Source organism: Thermomyces dupontii, assembly GCF_041956625.1.
Source record: "Thermomyces dupontii strain NRRL 2155 unplaced genomic scaffold VTN31scaffold_3, whole genome shotgun sequence".
In the NCBI taxonomy this organism is placed as follows: Eukaryota; Fungi; Ascomycota; class Eurotiomycetes; order Eurotiales; family Trichocomaceae; genus Thermomyces; species Thermomyces dupontii.
Window position 1 is genome coordinate 1,987,401 of NW_027192309.1, and position 13,270 is coordinate 2,000,670.

Sequence of the window (13,270 nt, forward strand, 5' to 3'; positions counted from 1 at the left end):
CACACAACACTCACACAGACATCTCCCTTTTCTCAAATCTCAAAAGTAGACATAGTATGGTATATCACTTGGATACCTTCTCCCTCGCATACTTGTCCAACGGATGCACCGGATTACTCTGCAACCCTCTCTGAATCGTAGATTCGGACTCTTCCTTGGCATAGTCATCCGATGGTGCGGCGTTGGGGATGGATTTCCCCGTCGAGGGGGGTTCTTGCTGCTGGGGTCCCGGTTGGCGGTCTTCGTCGGGGGATTGACGGCCGGCATTTGGGGCGGACATTGTTTTTGTTTTTCAAGAAAGGAAGACTCGTTCGTTGGTTTCTTGGTGGTTGGTTCTTCTTTCGAGGTGGTGTCAAGCTTCGGTTAATAATCGATGGGGATAAATCGACTGAGGGATGGTAGATGCTTGTTAAGATATGTATGGTTGATTTTTTTACGCTTATCTATGGCAGTATGTTCCCTGTTTATAGTCTCCAGGATGATTCATCTAGGACTCAAGCACATAAACCAGGTGGTATATGATTAGGTCGTTATGACGTCAGGGGAAAACAGACAGACCAAAAAGCCAGTTTTCCAACAGCAAGGCCATTGAACACAGGTATTATACGAATGAGATGGTAAAAGAAACAAGGAAATGAAACAACAGTAGTTTTGTACACACGAAATGATCATGAGCTCGTCACATTTCACGCAGCGGCTTCCTTTGCTTCGGCCGTTGTTGGTGCCGCCGTATGGTTAGCAGATGCCGACACGGCCGGAGCGGGAGCATCCTGCATTGTAGCAGGAGCAGGCGCGGAGGACGACTCCTCCTGGGCGGGCGGTGTTGGACTCCTCTTCCCCGCCTTGAGATCCGCGAGCCGACGAGCCTCGGCATGGATATCACGGACCTGCTTGTCCGTCTTCAGGTAAAACTCACGCACTTTCCGCCCCGTTGGGGTGTCGAGCGCGCGCTCAAAGTACGAGTGCAAACCGCGCCAGCCCTGCGAGGCCTGAGAGGTGATGTTGTACTTGGAGTCGAGCTCCTTGGCACGGTCCGTTGCGTGCAACTTGCTGTCGAACTGGGACAGGGCCGCCGTGAACCGCGCGGAAAAACCGTGCTTCTGGTCCAGCGCGATGGCCTTCTGGATTGCCTGGTCGCTGATGGCATAGCCGTGGGCGAGGTACTCGGCGATGATCCGGGAGCGCGGCTTATCTTCCTGAGCAATTTCTTGTTTGGTGGATTCGTCCTTGGATTCCTCTCCGGCGCCGGACGCCTGCGGGCCGGCAATGTCGTCGAGGCTCTGCCCGGCTTCCACATGCACAGCTGAAGGGCCTAGTTGTGTGTTGTCGAGCAAGAGTGCAGTTTTGGCAGCTCTATCGTGATGTTGTTAGAATTATTACTATTAGACAGTACTCGGAGAGAAAAAAAAAAAACAAATCTTACGTCTCCTTCTCAAACGTCACCGTCGCGGACTTGGGAGCATCCGGCTCATTAGACACCGGCGTGATGCTCAAATTCGTGATCTTGCCGCTACAAACAATTAGCATCATCCATGTCATGATAAGAATTCCAGCGTCAAGCATACCAAAAGCTGAAAAAGTCTCTGACCTCCTTCTCGCTGGTCGAGGCAGAAATGCCCGAAACGTGAACAACGTTGCTTCCAGTCATTGTTACTCGTTCAATGTGGAATCTGTAGAATCTGCAATTGTGTTGTGCTGTCTTTTTCTGTTGTAGAGAGAGGTTGAGCTGTCAGGACGGAGGTGACGTTATGTACCAGAGTTGTCCCGCGCTGGGTGGGGTCATGAGCCTGCGCCACATGACGTCGTTGCGTGGCTGTGCAGGCGGTGCCAAGGTCAAGCCACAATCAATTTTGATGCCTGAATGCCTGAAATAGATCAGAACGTTGTACCGTTGCATGTGCACTCAACGCTACTGGATGCAAGGTTACTCTTCGGGATTATGATCAATCTGACAGGCAATGACGTCGGCGGCCTCTAAGAATAGCTTTATTTTCATGTGAAAACCTTACACTGTCCTCGTACCCAGTAGCCTACTGCTGAGACAATAGTAACTACTATACTCAGAGGTCCAAGTGTAGAAAATGAATGATTGACGTCCATTCGTGCACACATATCCATCATGTTCATAAGCTGACTCATAAAATGCTGACACAAAATACATAGCAAAAGTCAACGCCAACAGGTCTATCCAGACAGATCTCACGAAATAAATGCTCGACACCCGGACGCCGTCCACAGACCTCAACCAAACCGATCACTGTACAGGGAGGTGACGGTGTGTCAACCGAATCCGGCGCGTAGTCCTAAGTTGTCGCTTCGTGCGAAATTTCAACGGACTGTGTGTTGAGCTCCTTTGGAAGCAGCGGCGATCCATTGTCCTGTGACGACCGACGTTCGGGCGCTGAATGCCCCGACTCGGTGGGATCCGAAGTGGCCGCATCGGGCTTCGAGAATGATGCAGTCTCAGAAGGCCCCTCTGCGCGTGCATCAGCGGTATCCTCGACATGTTCCGTCCGCTCCGCCGGCTTGTCCTGATCGTCAACCACCGCCGCGAGGCTGCGGAAATTGAACAGCGGATCCACGGAGCTGGTTTCGTTCGGCGGTGTTCCAGACAGAGTGTTGTCTGCTGAACCGGCATCCCCCAGTGATGAGGACGTGGAAGATGCACTCGACATGTGTCGCAAGTGGGAAGGTCGCGCCGGTTCGTTGGACGACGTCTGAACGATGCTGGGAGGCGATTCCACTTCACCTCGGCTGTCCTGTGCTTGACTGCTGCTGGGGCCGCTCGCCGACTCCCCTTCGAACATGCTAGATGCCGCGCCGGGCGCCATCCTCTCCGCTGCTTTGCCTTTCCCGGATGAATTCGCATCATCCCCACTCATCAACGACAAGCTACTGCCCTCGCGACTTGGGGAGCCACCGGAAAACGTTGCCGAGCCACTGGCATTTGAATTGTACACTGCATGCTTACGCATGGCCTTTTCTGCCTTCTTGGCTTCCTTTTCCTTCCGCTTGGCTTCCTTTCTCGCCCGCTTCTCTTCTTTCCGTTGCCGCTCCTCTTCCGATGCTAAACTCATCCGTATGGCTTCCATCACCATCATATCTTCCAGTTCCTCCAGACGAGACCTTCTCGAGCTGTGGCGAGGGGGTGCCAGGGACGGGTCTTGGTTCGACTCCATTGCCCTCCGCTCAGAAAGAAAAGCGAGAGCCTGTAGAGCAGATGACCCTCCCATGGTGCGTACGGGCGTCTGCGATCCGGAACTGCTGCCGCCCCCTGTCCGCCGAAGCATGCTCCGTCGACCGGAGCCCCGCGAATCGTCGCCAGACGGGTTTATGAGGTAAGCAGCAGTATGAAGAGCTGTCGCTGCAGCTGACCGACGGGCCGCATGCGCTCTCGCATTCGCCAACTTCTGAGCCCAGTCCGGACGGATCATGTCGGTGGTGACGACACTGGGGTCATTCGCTGACAGCGATGTGGCACGACGGCGTCCGGTGGGGGGAGGCGGCGCCAGATTTGACGAGGTGGTAAGCGATGAGGTAGAGGATACTGGAGAAGCCGCACTGTCAGGTCGTAGGCCGTGAAGCGTAGGATACACCAGGCCGCGACGGAATGGTGGGGGTGAATATGTAACACCGAATTCAGGTTGCACACAAAACGGACAGGCCGCCGGCTCCGACACCAACTCCCAATCTTCGTGTTGTTGTTCCCGGCTGGCACCATTCTCGGAATTATTCCCATGCTCTGCATGTTCCGGCGGGTGAGGGTCCGGCCGCTTGATTTGCACGAAGCACTCTGAACAGATCGGTTGACCACAGCACCGTGTCCGATTAAGGTACGGAGGATAATAAAGGAAACAGATAGGGCACTCGCTGGCATCTTTGTAGAGATACGCTTCGATGGGCTGTCCGTTCACAAAGGGATCATGGGGCAGCATAACTTCTCGCGGAGCGGAATCAGGTGTCTGGCTGCCCTTGTGACATCCGGTGAGCGAAACCAACGTCTTGGACCGTCCTCGAGAGGCAGTGGAGCTCGGAGTGCCTGGCGACATGGGTGATGGCGACGAAGGCAACGACTGGGCGGCGTTGGCGGCTGAGGATGAACCCACCGAGATGTCCGGAACTTTCAGATATTGGGACGACTTGTCGATGGATTCCTCTCGTTCTTCTGGAGGCCTGGGAATCGCATCCTGAATTTCCGGAGGGATCTGATCTGGCGGCGGAATCGGCAAGCCACGCGCAGCGGCTACGAGTTGGTGCTCGGTCCATGACTCCGAGAAGTCTCTTAGTCCTCGCCAAAATGGGGCCAGCCGACGTTCAATCTACCCGAGCCATACGATTAGCACGTGCCCTCCGAGTCGTTCACAACGGTCAACTATACCATCAACTGCCGCACCACGGCCTTGTTAAAGTCCTCCGGACCGACATAGACTCCTTGAGTCACGAGGTAACCCCCATCCACATGTTCCTCCCTCATGCTGCGTTCTCGCTCCTTTTCCCGAGCAAGACGCTCTCTCTCCAAGCGGCGGGCCTCGCGGTCTTGCTTCGTTTCTCGGCGCGTTTCCAGCGTTGTCAGATCCCTCTCGGAGGAACTTCCGATCCCCAAGAACGAGAGATCAGCCCGGCTGGAGCGATGGTGTCGGGAACTTTCTCTCCCGCCGTATGGCGACGGACCGGTGTCGGACAGAGCCCGCTCTCGCTGCGACGCCGAAGCACGCGCCTCCCTCGTGTGTGTGTTCCCCATGATGCCGGGATGATGTGTATCGGGGCCAAGGAATCGGGAATCGTCCTAAGGCCGGATCAACGACCTCGGGACATTGGAAGATGGACACCCAGTGTGTGGGGAAATGATTGCGATTCGGATTTTCGGACTGTCGGCTTTCCACAAAATCATCCGGCTGCTCAACCTGGAAAAAAGGGGTCGTCTCAGCGGAGAGGCATGTAAGCAATCCGGTACTAATGGTCATGTGCAGGTGCAGGATTATTGGGCGGGGGGGAGTAAGATAATAATAATAACTTATCCTGGGGTGACTAAAGGACGCACCAGTGGCAGTCATTAGTAATCACTTCCTCATTGGGAAAGCAGACAAGAACGGCGGTAAGACGTTTTGTATATGGAAGGCCGGATGCGTCCGGCTCGAAGGACTTAAATTTTCGCTGGATCGTCGATTCACGTCCGCATCGAGTTAGAAAAAGGGGTCGCCAGGCCGAAGACAGAGTGAGAATATGTACATACAACAGCGACAAAGGGGTCTGATCGTTCGAGAGTCGACAGTGGGGGGCGACTGAGGTTCTCACAAGAGTGGACTGTATGTACCTCCAGCTTTCAATGAAGAAAACAAGGAATGTCGCCGTCTACACTTCTAAGTTTGGTGTCATTTTGTGTTTCCAGTCTATGCCAGACACGACTGCCTTGCTGCCCTGATTATATGGCGGTTTATGTACCTTACTTTGAGCCTCTCTCGCTCGGACAGTCCGGACGACTCGTGGTTTACGTCAGATGCACGTCCTAGTCTTCTGGATCCGGCCTGGTCCGACGGTGCGGCTACTGCGGCTGGCTGGGGCTGAGCGGTGTGGCTAGAGTGTGGCTAGTGAGGGCCGGGATTCCAGACTCTCCAGTTTCTAATTTGCAAATGATCGATCACTCAGCCACATTATTACTTCCTGCGCCACAGCTCTTAATAGCTTAGTCATCCTTGACAATCCAAGCTCGTGTTGTGGAAAAAAAAAAAATCGCAACCAGCAGTTCAAAATTGAACTTGTCCTTTCGTTCAACATTGGACTTCGGGAAGCGGGCTCATTGCTTGGACCAGCGTCGAGACGGCCGCTTGTTGGCGAATATGGAATTGCCATGACGGAAGCAGTTACGCGCCTATATATATCTCCTTTCAACCCTTCCCTACTGGACACCGTCCTGGGGCCAGCAATACGGCCCTTAGCCAAGGACGTGTCCTTCCACACCATTGAGACCTTCCCCGAGAATAATTACGGCTACGTGACCTTACCGGGGATGGAGGCGGACAAGCTGAAAAAGAAGCTGAATGGCTCGATCTTGAAAGGCCGAAAAATGAAGGTCAAGGTTGCTCGTCCTCATCCCCCGAAGCGAAAAGAAATCGACGACGACACGATTGATGATGCCGCGTCATGTTCGCCGAAGATATCCAAGAAGCGCAAGACGGATGACGGTGTCTTGGAGGGCTACGAGCTGCCTCAGCATCGTCTTGTAAAGCGAGGTTGGACGGAACCTGCAAGCGCGAAAAAGGACAAGAAAAAGAACAAGGCAGACAGGAAGGACGACAAGGACGGGAAGAAAGCAAAGACTCAGGCAAAATCGAAATTCACGGATCACGCAGAATGTTTATTCCGAACACAAGTTCCTCCCAATAAAATGCATGAGGGCATCAAAGTCAAGAAGTCGAAGAAGAGGAAGACGCCACCGAACGAAGTTGTCGTCCATGAATTCGCAAAGACAATCACTCATCCCTCATTTATTAAGTCTTCAACAGGGTCCGGGTCAATAACAACAATGTTTGATGAGGAGAAAGGCTGGATCGATCAACATGGAAATGTCCGAGAGCCCGTACCGGAGAAAGTGAGGAAGGCGTGCTTCCAACCAGGGAAAAAAGATGGAGCTCGGGAAAAACCTTCCAGAAAGAAGTTGCATTCAACGATCGAATCCTCTCAGGAAGCGTCGAACGATCCAGAGAGCTCCGGGGAAGCATCATCGAGTGATTCACCGGGCCGTCACGATCCTTCCCGTGTGGTGGAATCAGAAGTCGAGGAGCAGGTCCATGACGCTGAGTCCGATGAATTGGCATCGAAAGAGTCGATCAATTCTGAAGATGAGGATTCCGAGGTATCACCGAACTCGGTCCGGTCACATGCCGACCGCGAGTCCAGCGAGGATTCCTCCGGAAGCTCCCATCCGTCCTCTGTTGCAGAAACGTCAAAACAAGACAAAAGCGGACGAGAGGAAGGCAGCGTCGCTAGCAATCAAGAACAATCAGTGCATCCTCTCGAAGCTCTGTTCAAGCGCCCTGCTGGTTCAGACGCCAAACCCTCGCAGGGAGCTGATACAGGCTTCAGTTTCTTCGGAAGCGACGATGTCGACGAGAAGGACGAAGACACGGCTATGTATGGCACCGAACTCGTTACACCATCGACCAAACAGGATCGGCAGTCGCGGCTTGTTCGCAGCGGCGCTCCTACGCCTGATACAGCTCTCGCAAACCATGTGAAGTTACTGGCGGACGCTAGCGATGAGGACATGGATGATGCATCAGATGTGGAGACACCGGTAAAGAACAGTACAGCGAAACCTCAAGCGGAGGAAAGCGATTTTGTGAAATGGTTCTGGGAGCATCGTGGAGAGAACAATCGTGCATGGAAGAAGCGGCGGAGAGACGCTGCGAAGGAGCAGCGACAGCGGGAGAATCGGCGGAAAGGGCTCCGAGGCAGGAACTATAGCTAATTCAACTTTGAATCCATTCTCCGGATCTCACAGCGTAACAGTACATACTGATGTCCTTCAACGTGCACGATCGTAGAGCAGTCGACTCCTCCTGATGGACGTCACGTGATGTAGATTTGAATGAATCGGATCTCGATGGAGGTCGCAACATTCGTCCAACATACACCAGCGCCATAACTATGGCTGGCCTACGTTCAAAGCTAATCGCATATCTGCTGGTATTATTTTTCTGTACGACGGTCGTTTTCGCTGCAAGTGAGTCGTCGCAGAATCCCACACTCCAGTCAACCCGAGCTGACTTGACCGCTAGAGCCGTCGTCATTCTGCAAATGCACATGCTTCTCGAATAGCACCATCATCGAACTCCGACCCGTGGACACAAAGTCCGGAACGGTAGACATTGCTAAACGATCATCATCGCCACTCGCTTCGTTCCCCGACCTCTTCCACCGAGCAGACGACGATGATGACGACGAGAATGACCACAAGCCGAAAGCGCTGACCTGCAACGACTGCACGCGGAAATTCTGTCTGGATTACAACCTGCCCAAGTGTAAGGGCGCCACGGAGGATGATGTTTTTACGGCGTGTTTCCGTATGTGGTTGACTACTACGCGAAAGCATGGGAACCACTAACAGGTTTGGTGCGTGTGTGTGTGTCTAGAACGCGACTCGACAAAGGACGAAATCGTGGTCGTTGTCTTCATCGCGACGACGAGCGCGTTGTTGATCTGGGCAATAATGAAGCCGTGGGTAGAGAAATGGTTGCAGGTGGGTGGTACCGTTCGAAGTCGTCTTCATCCTCCTTCCGGACTAACGTGTGCGGGGGATTGTTTTCAGGCTGCCGAGGAACGAAGGCAGTATATCCCAATCTCCTCGGAACAGCCCAACACTCCCAGATGAATTGTTGATCAGCTGCGGGGCAGTTCGTCTTCTAAAACTTGTATGTATTGTACATAGATTGTTCGGGTATTGGCGTCCTGGGTCTTTGGGCAATGATGGTATGATGTTCTGTTTTCTACAGTATGATAACGATGACAATGACTGCTTGGAACAGCATGCATGAAAATTGACTTTGAGAGAAAGAAGCCATAGCAGGATTCTTCAAAAGTAGAACTAACAATGATAGTGGGAGTGTTTGGTTCGGACAGTTCTCGTTGAAAGCTAGCGGTCAGCTGTCCTCCCCACAATCTGAGACCGGCTGGAATTGCCAATTGCGATTCCCGAGAGGCGCTACTGATGTATGTACTCCGTGTTCTCTTGAGTATGTGGAGCATGAGCCACGAGGACTCGAGTGTAGCCGCTTGCTATCGGTCCTGTACGGAGTACTCCGTAATAATTCAGAGGAGTCTCGAGATGCAGTTCTGGATATGTGCTAGTGGGCAATCGTCACGAGACCACACAAGCATACTGATAAAGCATTGGATTGTGAGCCGAGGCCATGCCTTCTAAATGGATTTTGGAGCCGTTGCTACAGATAATCCAGGAGCATTCTTAGAACTGGAGTCAGTGCAGCTATCCAGCCACTCACGCCAGTAGTTTGTGTGATGATTGTTCTGCCATTTCGATTGCTTCCAAGCCGACTTCCCAGCCTTTTCGGCAAGAGAGCTCATTGAAGCGCATAGTGCCAATTGAAACAAACATGTTGCAGGGTGTGAAGTTCCGACACCTGGACGTCGAACTTTGCTTGGACTGCCCCGACGAGGCAAACATGGTACGAAGTGGACATTGCAATTGCCATCCCGCTCGTATTTGGCCTTGGATACTCGTCGTAATAGAACAACAAGGTTAATCCCGCAGCGACATAGACCCTCCGGTTGCCCACGTTTTCTGGTCTGTCGTGTGAACAGCAGAGGTTGATCGCATGTGATGTCGTTGAGATATGTTTTGGCGGGCGGTTGTGGAGTGGCGAGAAGTGACGAATCGGAATCTCTCGTGCATTAAATACCAGAATCTAATGGCTTTGGTTAGTTAAGTGAAAACTGAAGGCCACTCTTTTACCTCAGTGTACTCCGTAAATACGGAGTACTGTACACGGAGCCTTTTCCGCGGGACGTTTGGCCCACTCTCGATTAAGGTTTGAATTGACAGACAATCTTGACTTCTGGAGAAAAGGTGGCGTGGGTATCAAATCCTGCAGAAGAACTCTCAGCACTCTGCAAAGTCCAGTACATAGTGGGAGTCTGAAGATGCCGGAGTGCACTTGTCTCACCGTCTTTTGGGAGGGTGGGAGAGGGGTAGCTTCGGCGATGGTTCTAGATGCTGCAAGGTCTTTGGCATGGATGGAATGCCTGAGGCCTTATCTTATCAGGATCCAGAGAAAAGTTCAATTGAAGTCTCCTCGCCAGTTGGATCAAGTCGCCACTGCAATATTTATGTCTCGTCTGACCTTTGCTTCGAGATTTTTCCCTCGTAAACATTAAATACTCTCGTCGCCAAGGTCATCGCAAATCAACGACGACGATTGAGCAGCCAATTCCGCTGCACGACTAGGAGTAGTACTACTCACAAGAAGACCAGAACAGAGTCGAACACAGAGGTTTAGGGAAAGCGGTCCACGCGGAGGAGCATCTTCAGTCAAGCAGAAGAGTTTTCCGCGTGGTCCTGCGGGGATTGGTGGTGGTAAGAACTATCCACGGTTTCGAGGAAAATGGTCTCAACGCGTCAAAGATCCTTCTCCAACGACAATGCCTTTCCCACGCTTCAGCTGTTCATTCTGGGTATGTTCCAGCCCTTGCCCCAACGCGGTAGCATGAGATCGTAAGCTGACGGTTTTCGACAGCTATCTGCCGTGTGGCAGAGCCAATCGCCCTCACGTCCATCTTCCCGTATTCCTGGGTGATGGTGCGAGAATTCCAAGTCGGTCGCCCAGATGATGCGTCGTTTTATTCTGGCATCCTCGTTGCCGCATTCTCCCTGGCCGAAGCCCTGACCGGCATGCACTGGGGAAGTCTGTCGGACCGTATTGGTCGTAAGCCGGTGCTCCTGCTCGGATGCGCAGGCACGATGCTGTCCCTTCTCATTGTCGGCTTCGCCCCCAATTACTGGATTGCCCTCATGGGACGTATCATTGGCGGAGTGCTGAATGGCAACATCGGCGTCATCCAGACAATGGTCGGAGAGCTCGTCAAACAACCAGAGCATGAACGTAAGTTCACATTCACCCCCTTTCGACGCCTTTGAGCTTGTGCTAACTGATCGTAGCTCGTGCTTACGCTGTTATGCCCTTTGTCTGGTCCATTGGTACCATCATTGGGCCAGCTATCGGTGGCATTCTTGCAAAGCCCGCAGAAGGTTTTCCCTCCTATTTCTCCCAGGATGGCTTGTTTGGCAAATTCCCCTTCCTGCTTCCTAACCTTGTGTGCTCCGGTTTCCTGACCTTGAGCATCACTGCTGGTGCGATTCTCCTCGAGGAGACGCATCCTGAGCTGAAGGAAAAGAAGTACCTGCGTATCGGCAATCATCACGACAACGGCGCAGCAGAGACCCCATTGATGGCAACGGCGGGCGCCGTAGCCAATGCAGGCGCTGATCTGCGCGCGGAATCGTACGGTACATTCAATCAGGTTGAGATGCAGAGGGAGGAGACGTGGCATGTATATACGGATGGGTCCAAGGAATCGTCTTCTCTGCCGCAAAACAAGGCATTCACGTATCGGGTTATCATGCTTGTCATTGCCCTTGGCATCTTCACCTACCACTCCATGACGTTCGATCATTTATTGCCAATCTTCCTCCAAGATAAACACCTGGCTGGTCAGCCGGCGCCCAATCATGGCTGGCTGCATATCCCGGGTGGACTTGGCCTGTCTATCCAGACCGTTGGAATGGTCATGTCCGTTGATGGCCTCATTGCACTGTTCATCCAGAGCGTCGTGTTTCCTCCCCTGGCGCAATGGTTGGGTGTGTGGAAGTTGTTCCTCTTGGTCACTACCCTGCATCCTATCGCCTATTTCATTGTACCGTTCTTGGTCTTCCTGCCGTCAAAGCTGCTTTTTCCAGGCATCTACACATGCCTCGTCGTTCGAAACATCCTCTCCATCATTGCCTATCCTGTTCTCTTGATCCTCATTAAGCAGGCCAGTCCTTCTACTACAGTTCTCGGAAAAATCAATGGCTTGGCTGCCTCGGCAGGCGCCGCCTGCCGGACCGTTGCTCCTCCGGTGGCGGGTTATCTCTATAGTCTAGGAAGTCAGATTGGCTGTACCGCTATTGCCTGGTGGGCCAGTTCTGTGGTTGCCTTCTTCGGTGTTATCCAGTTGTGGTGGATGCGCCAGAAGCGAGACCGGCAGGTCACCATCAACGCCGCTACATCCTGTCTAGATGCCGCCATGGGCCACCAACCCGATGGGCAGACTCGTGATGCGACGGTTCATGTCATTGTGCATGATCCTGAATCTGCTCCCCGGCATTGAGCACCTGTCAGGGCGGGTCTGACTCGTATCGCGTTTATTCCCTGGTTTCGTTGTTCATCACGGATGGTTTCCGTAGACGAGGAACCTCGACTCCGTTTAGCGCTCATTCCGAGTTAGGCGCATAGGTTACTGCATTCTGGGCTTTGGTTGAACCAGGGGTTTGGAGTTGTGATGCGAGGTGTGAAGCATGGCGTTTGGCGTTGCAATGGACAATGTTTCAGTGAATTGTTGGGATTGGTCAGTAATGTATGTACTTATTTTCCGTGTCAGTGGAAATGAACGTTTGGTAGAACATGGATAGCCTGGCCATTTCTAATAAGGATGGTGTAGAAGTACCCGGACACATGTACTGGACTGCTAGAGGGAGTTTGTTGTTTTGGTCCCCCAATCTGGTAATCTAGGTACGGTACTCATCGAGTCATCAGATTCAAACGTAAAACATTATCCTGCAAGTAAAAATTGCATTCAAAACTAACCTAAATAGTGCTAGTGAGAGCCCAAGTGGGTCATGCTCTTCTTGCTCCAGACGGGCATACCGGCATACGCAGTTCCATCCAGGGGACCAGGAATATCAACAGAGCATGCAGTCTCCTGAAGCGACAAACTGAGGCTTCGTCTGAAGAGCCGCTGTAACTGCGACTCGATTTGAGCTTTCCAATTTAGCAGAATGCCCCGCCATTCCATCTCTGAATCTCAGCGAAAAGCTCTGCGAGCATGGTACTTCAGTCGAGACCCAAAACCAAAGCAAAGGGAATGTTCCGAATGGTTCGAAGCCCAGTTCAACCATCGAATCAGTCAATCGACAGTTTCGGAGAGTCTCTCGGATCGCTTCGCCTATCTAGATCGAGACGATAACGCTGTACCAGCCGGGCGAGGAGCAGTTCGCGGAAGAGATCGCCTCCGACAACGATCAGCCAATTGGCCGATACTTGAAGCGATTCTGTTCGACTGGCAGCAATGAAACGAGCGACGGGGTCGGCTCGTAACGGGCGACGATATCGTTCAGAAGGCGCGACAGATCTGGCCTCGGATTCCTCAATATTCGGATACATCTGTTCCTGAGTTCAGCCATAGCTGGCTTTCGAAATTCCGAGAACATCATAACTTGAATCCGCGGGCGCAGCATGGGGATGCTTTTCCGGCAAATGAGGCAATTGAGGGAATGAATGCCATCCGCGAATTGTGTGGGCAATATGCGCGGGATGAGATATATAACATGAGCGAGACAGGCTTGTTTTGGAGGCGAGGCCCGTCAACAGGTCTTTTGGCCGAGTCGGGGCCAGGTGTGAAGACGGACCTGAGCCACATCACGGTCGTTGCATGCACGAATTGCACGGGATCCGATCGGCTTCCGGTTTGGATCATTGGCAAAACAAAGCAGCCAACC

General features: G+C 52.7%; 4 protein-coding genes across 4 annotated transcripts; 2 read left to right on the forward strand and 2 right to left on the reverse strand.

Moving 5' to 3' along the window:
• Window positions 1-686: 686 nt before the first annotated feature.
• On the reverse strand, window positions 687-1,648 carry VTN31DRAFT_4208 (uncharacterized protein; the record flags this gene model as incomplete). The annotated part of the gene is made up of 3 exons (XM_069404571.1): window positions 687-1,353; window positions 1,424-1,510; window positions 1,566-1,648. 3 exons carry the CDS (start codon window positions 1,646-1,648, stop codon window positions 687-689), a joined length of 837 nt encoding a protein of 278 aa, XP_069261531.1.
• A 655-nt stretch (window positions 1,649-2,303) lies between these two features.
• On the reverse strand, window positions 2,304-4,741 carry VTN31DRAFT_4209 (uncharacterized protein; the record flags this gene model as incomplete). The annotated part of the gene is made up of 2 exons (XM_069404572.1): window positions 2,304-4,319; window positions 4,379-4,741. 2 exons carry the CDS (start codon window positions 4,739-4,741, stop codon window positions 2,304-2,306), a joined length of 2,379 nt encoding a protein of 792 aa, XP_069261532.1.
• Window positions 4,742-7,647: 2,906 nt separating this feature from the next.
• Window positions 7,648-8,371, forward strand: VTN31DRAFT_4210 (uncharacterized protein; the record flags this gene model as incomplete). Its single annotated transcript, XM_069404574.1, has 4 exons — window positions 7,648-7,723; window positions 7,779-8,063; window positions 8,133-8,239; window positions 8,309-8,371. The coding sequence occupies 4 exons, from the start codon at window positions 7,648-7,650 to the stop codon at window positions 8,369-8,371; spliced, it is 531 nt and encodes a 176-aa protein (XP_069261533.1).
• Window positions 8,372-10,118: 1,747 nt separating this feature from the next.
• On the forward strand, window positions 10,119-11,883 carry VTN31DRAFT_4211 (uncharacterized protein; the record flags this gene model as incomplete). The annotated part of the gene is made up of 3 exons (XM_069404575.1): window positions 10,119-10,188; window positions 10,251-10,616; window positions 10,673-11,883. 3 exons carry the CDS (start codon window positions 10,119-10,121, stop codon window positions 11,881-11,883), a joined length of 1,647 nt encoding a protein of 548 aa, XP_069261534.1.
• Window positions 11,884-13,270: the final 1,387 nt, after the last annotated feature.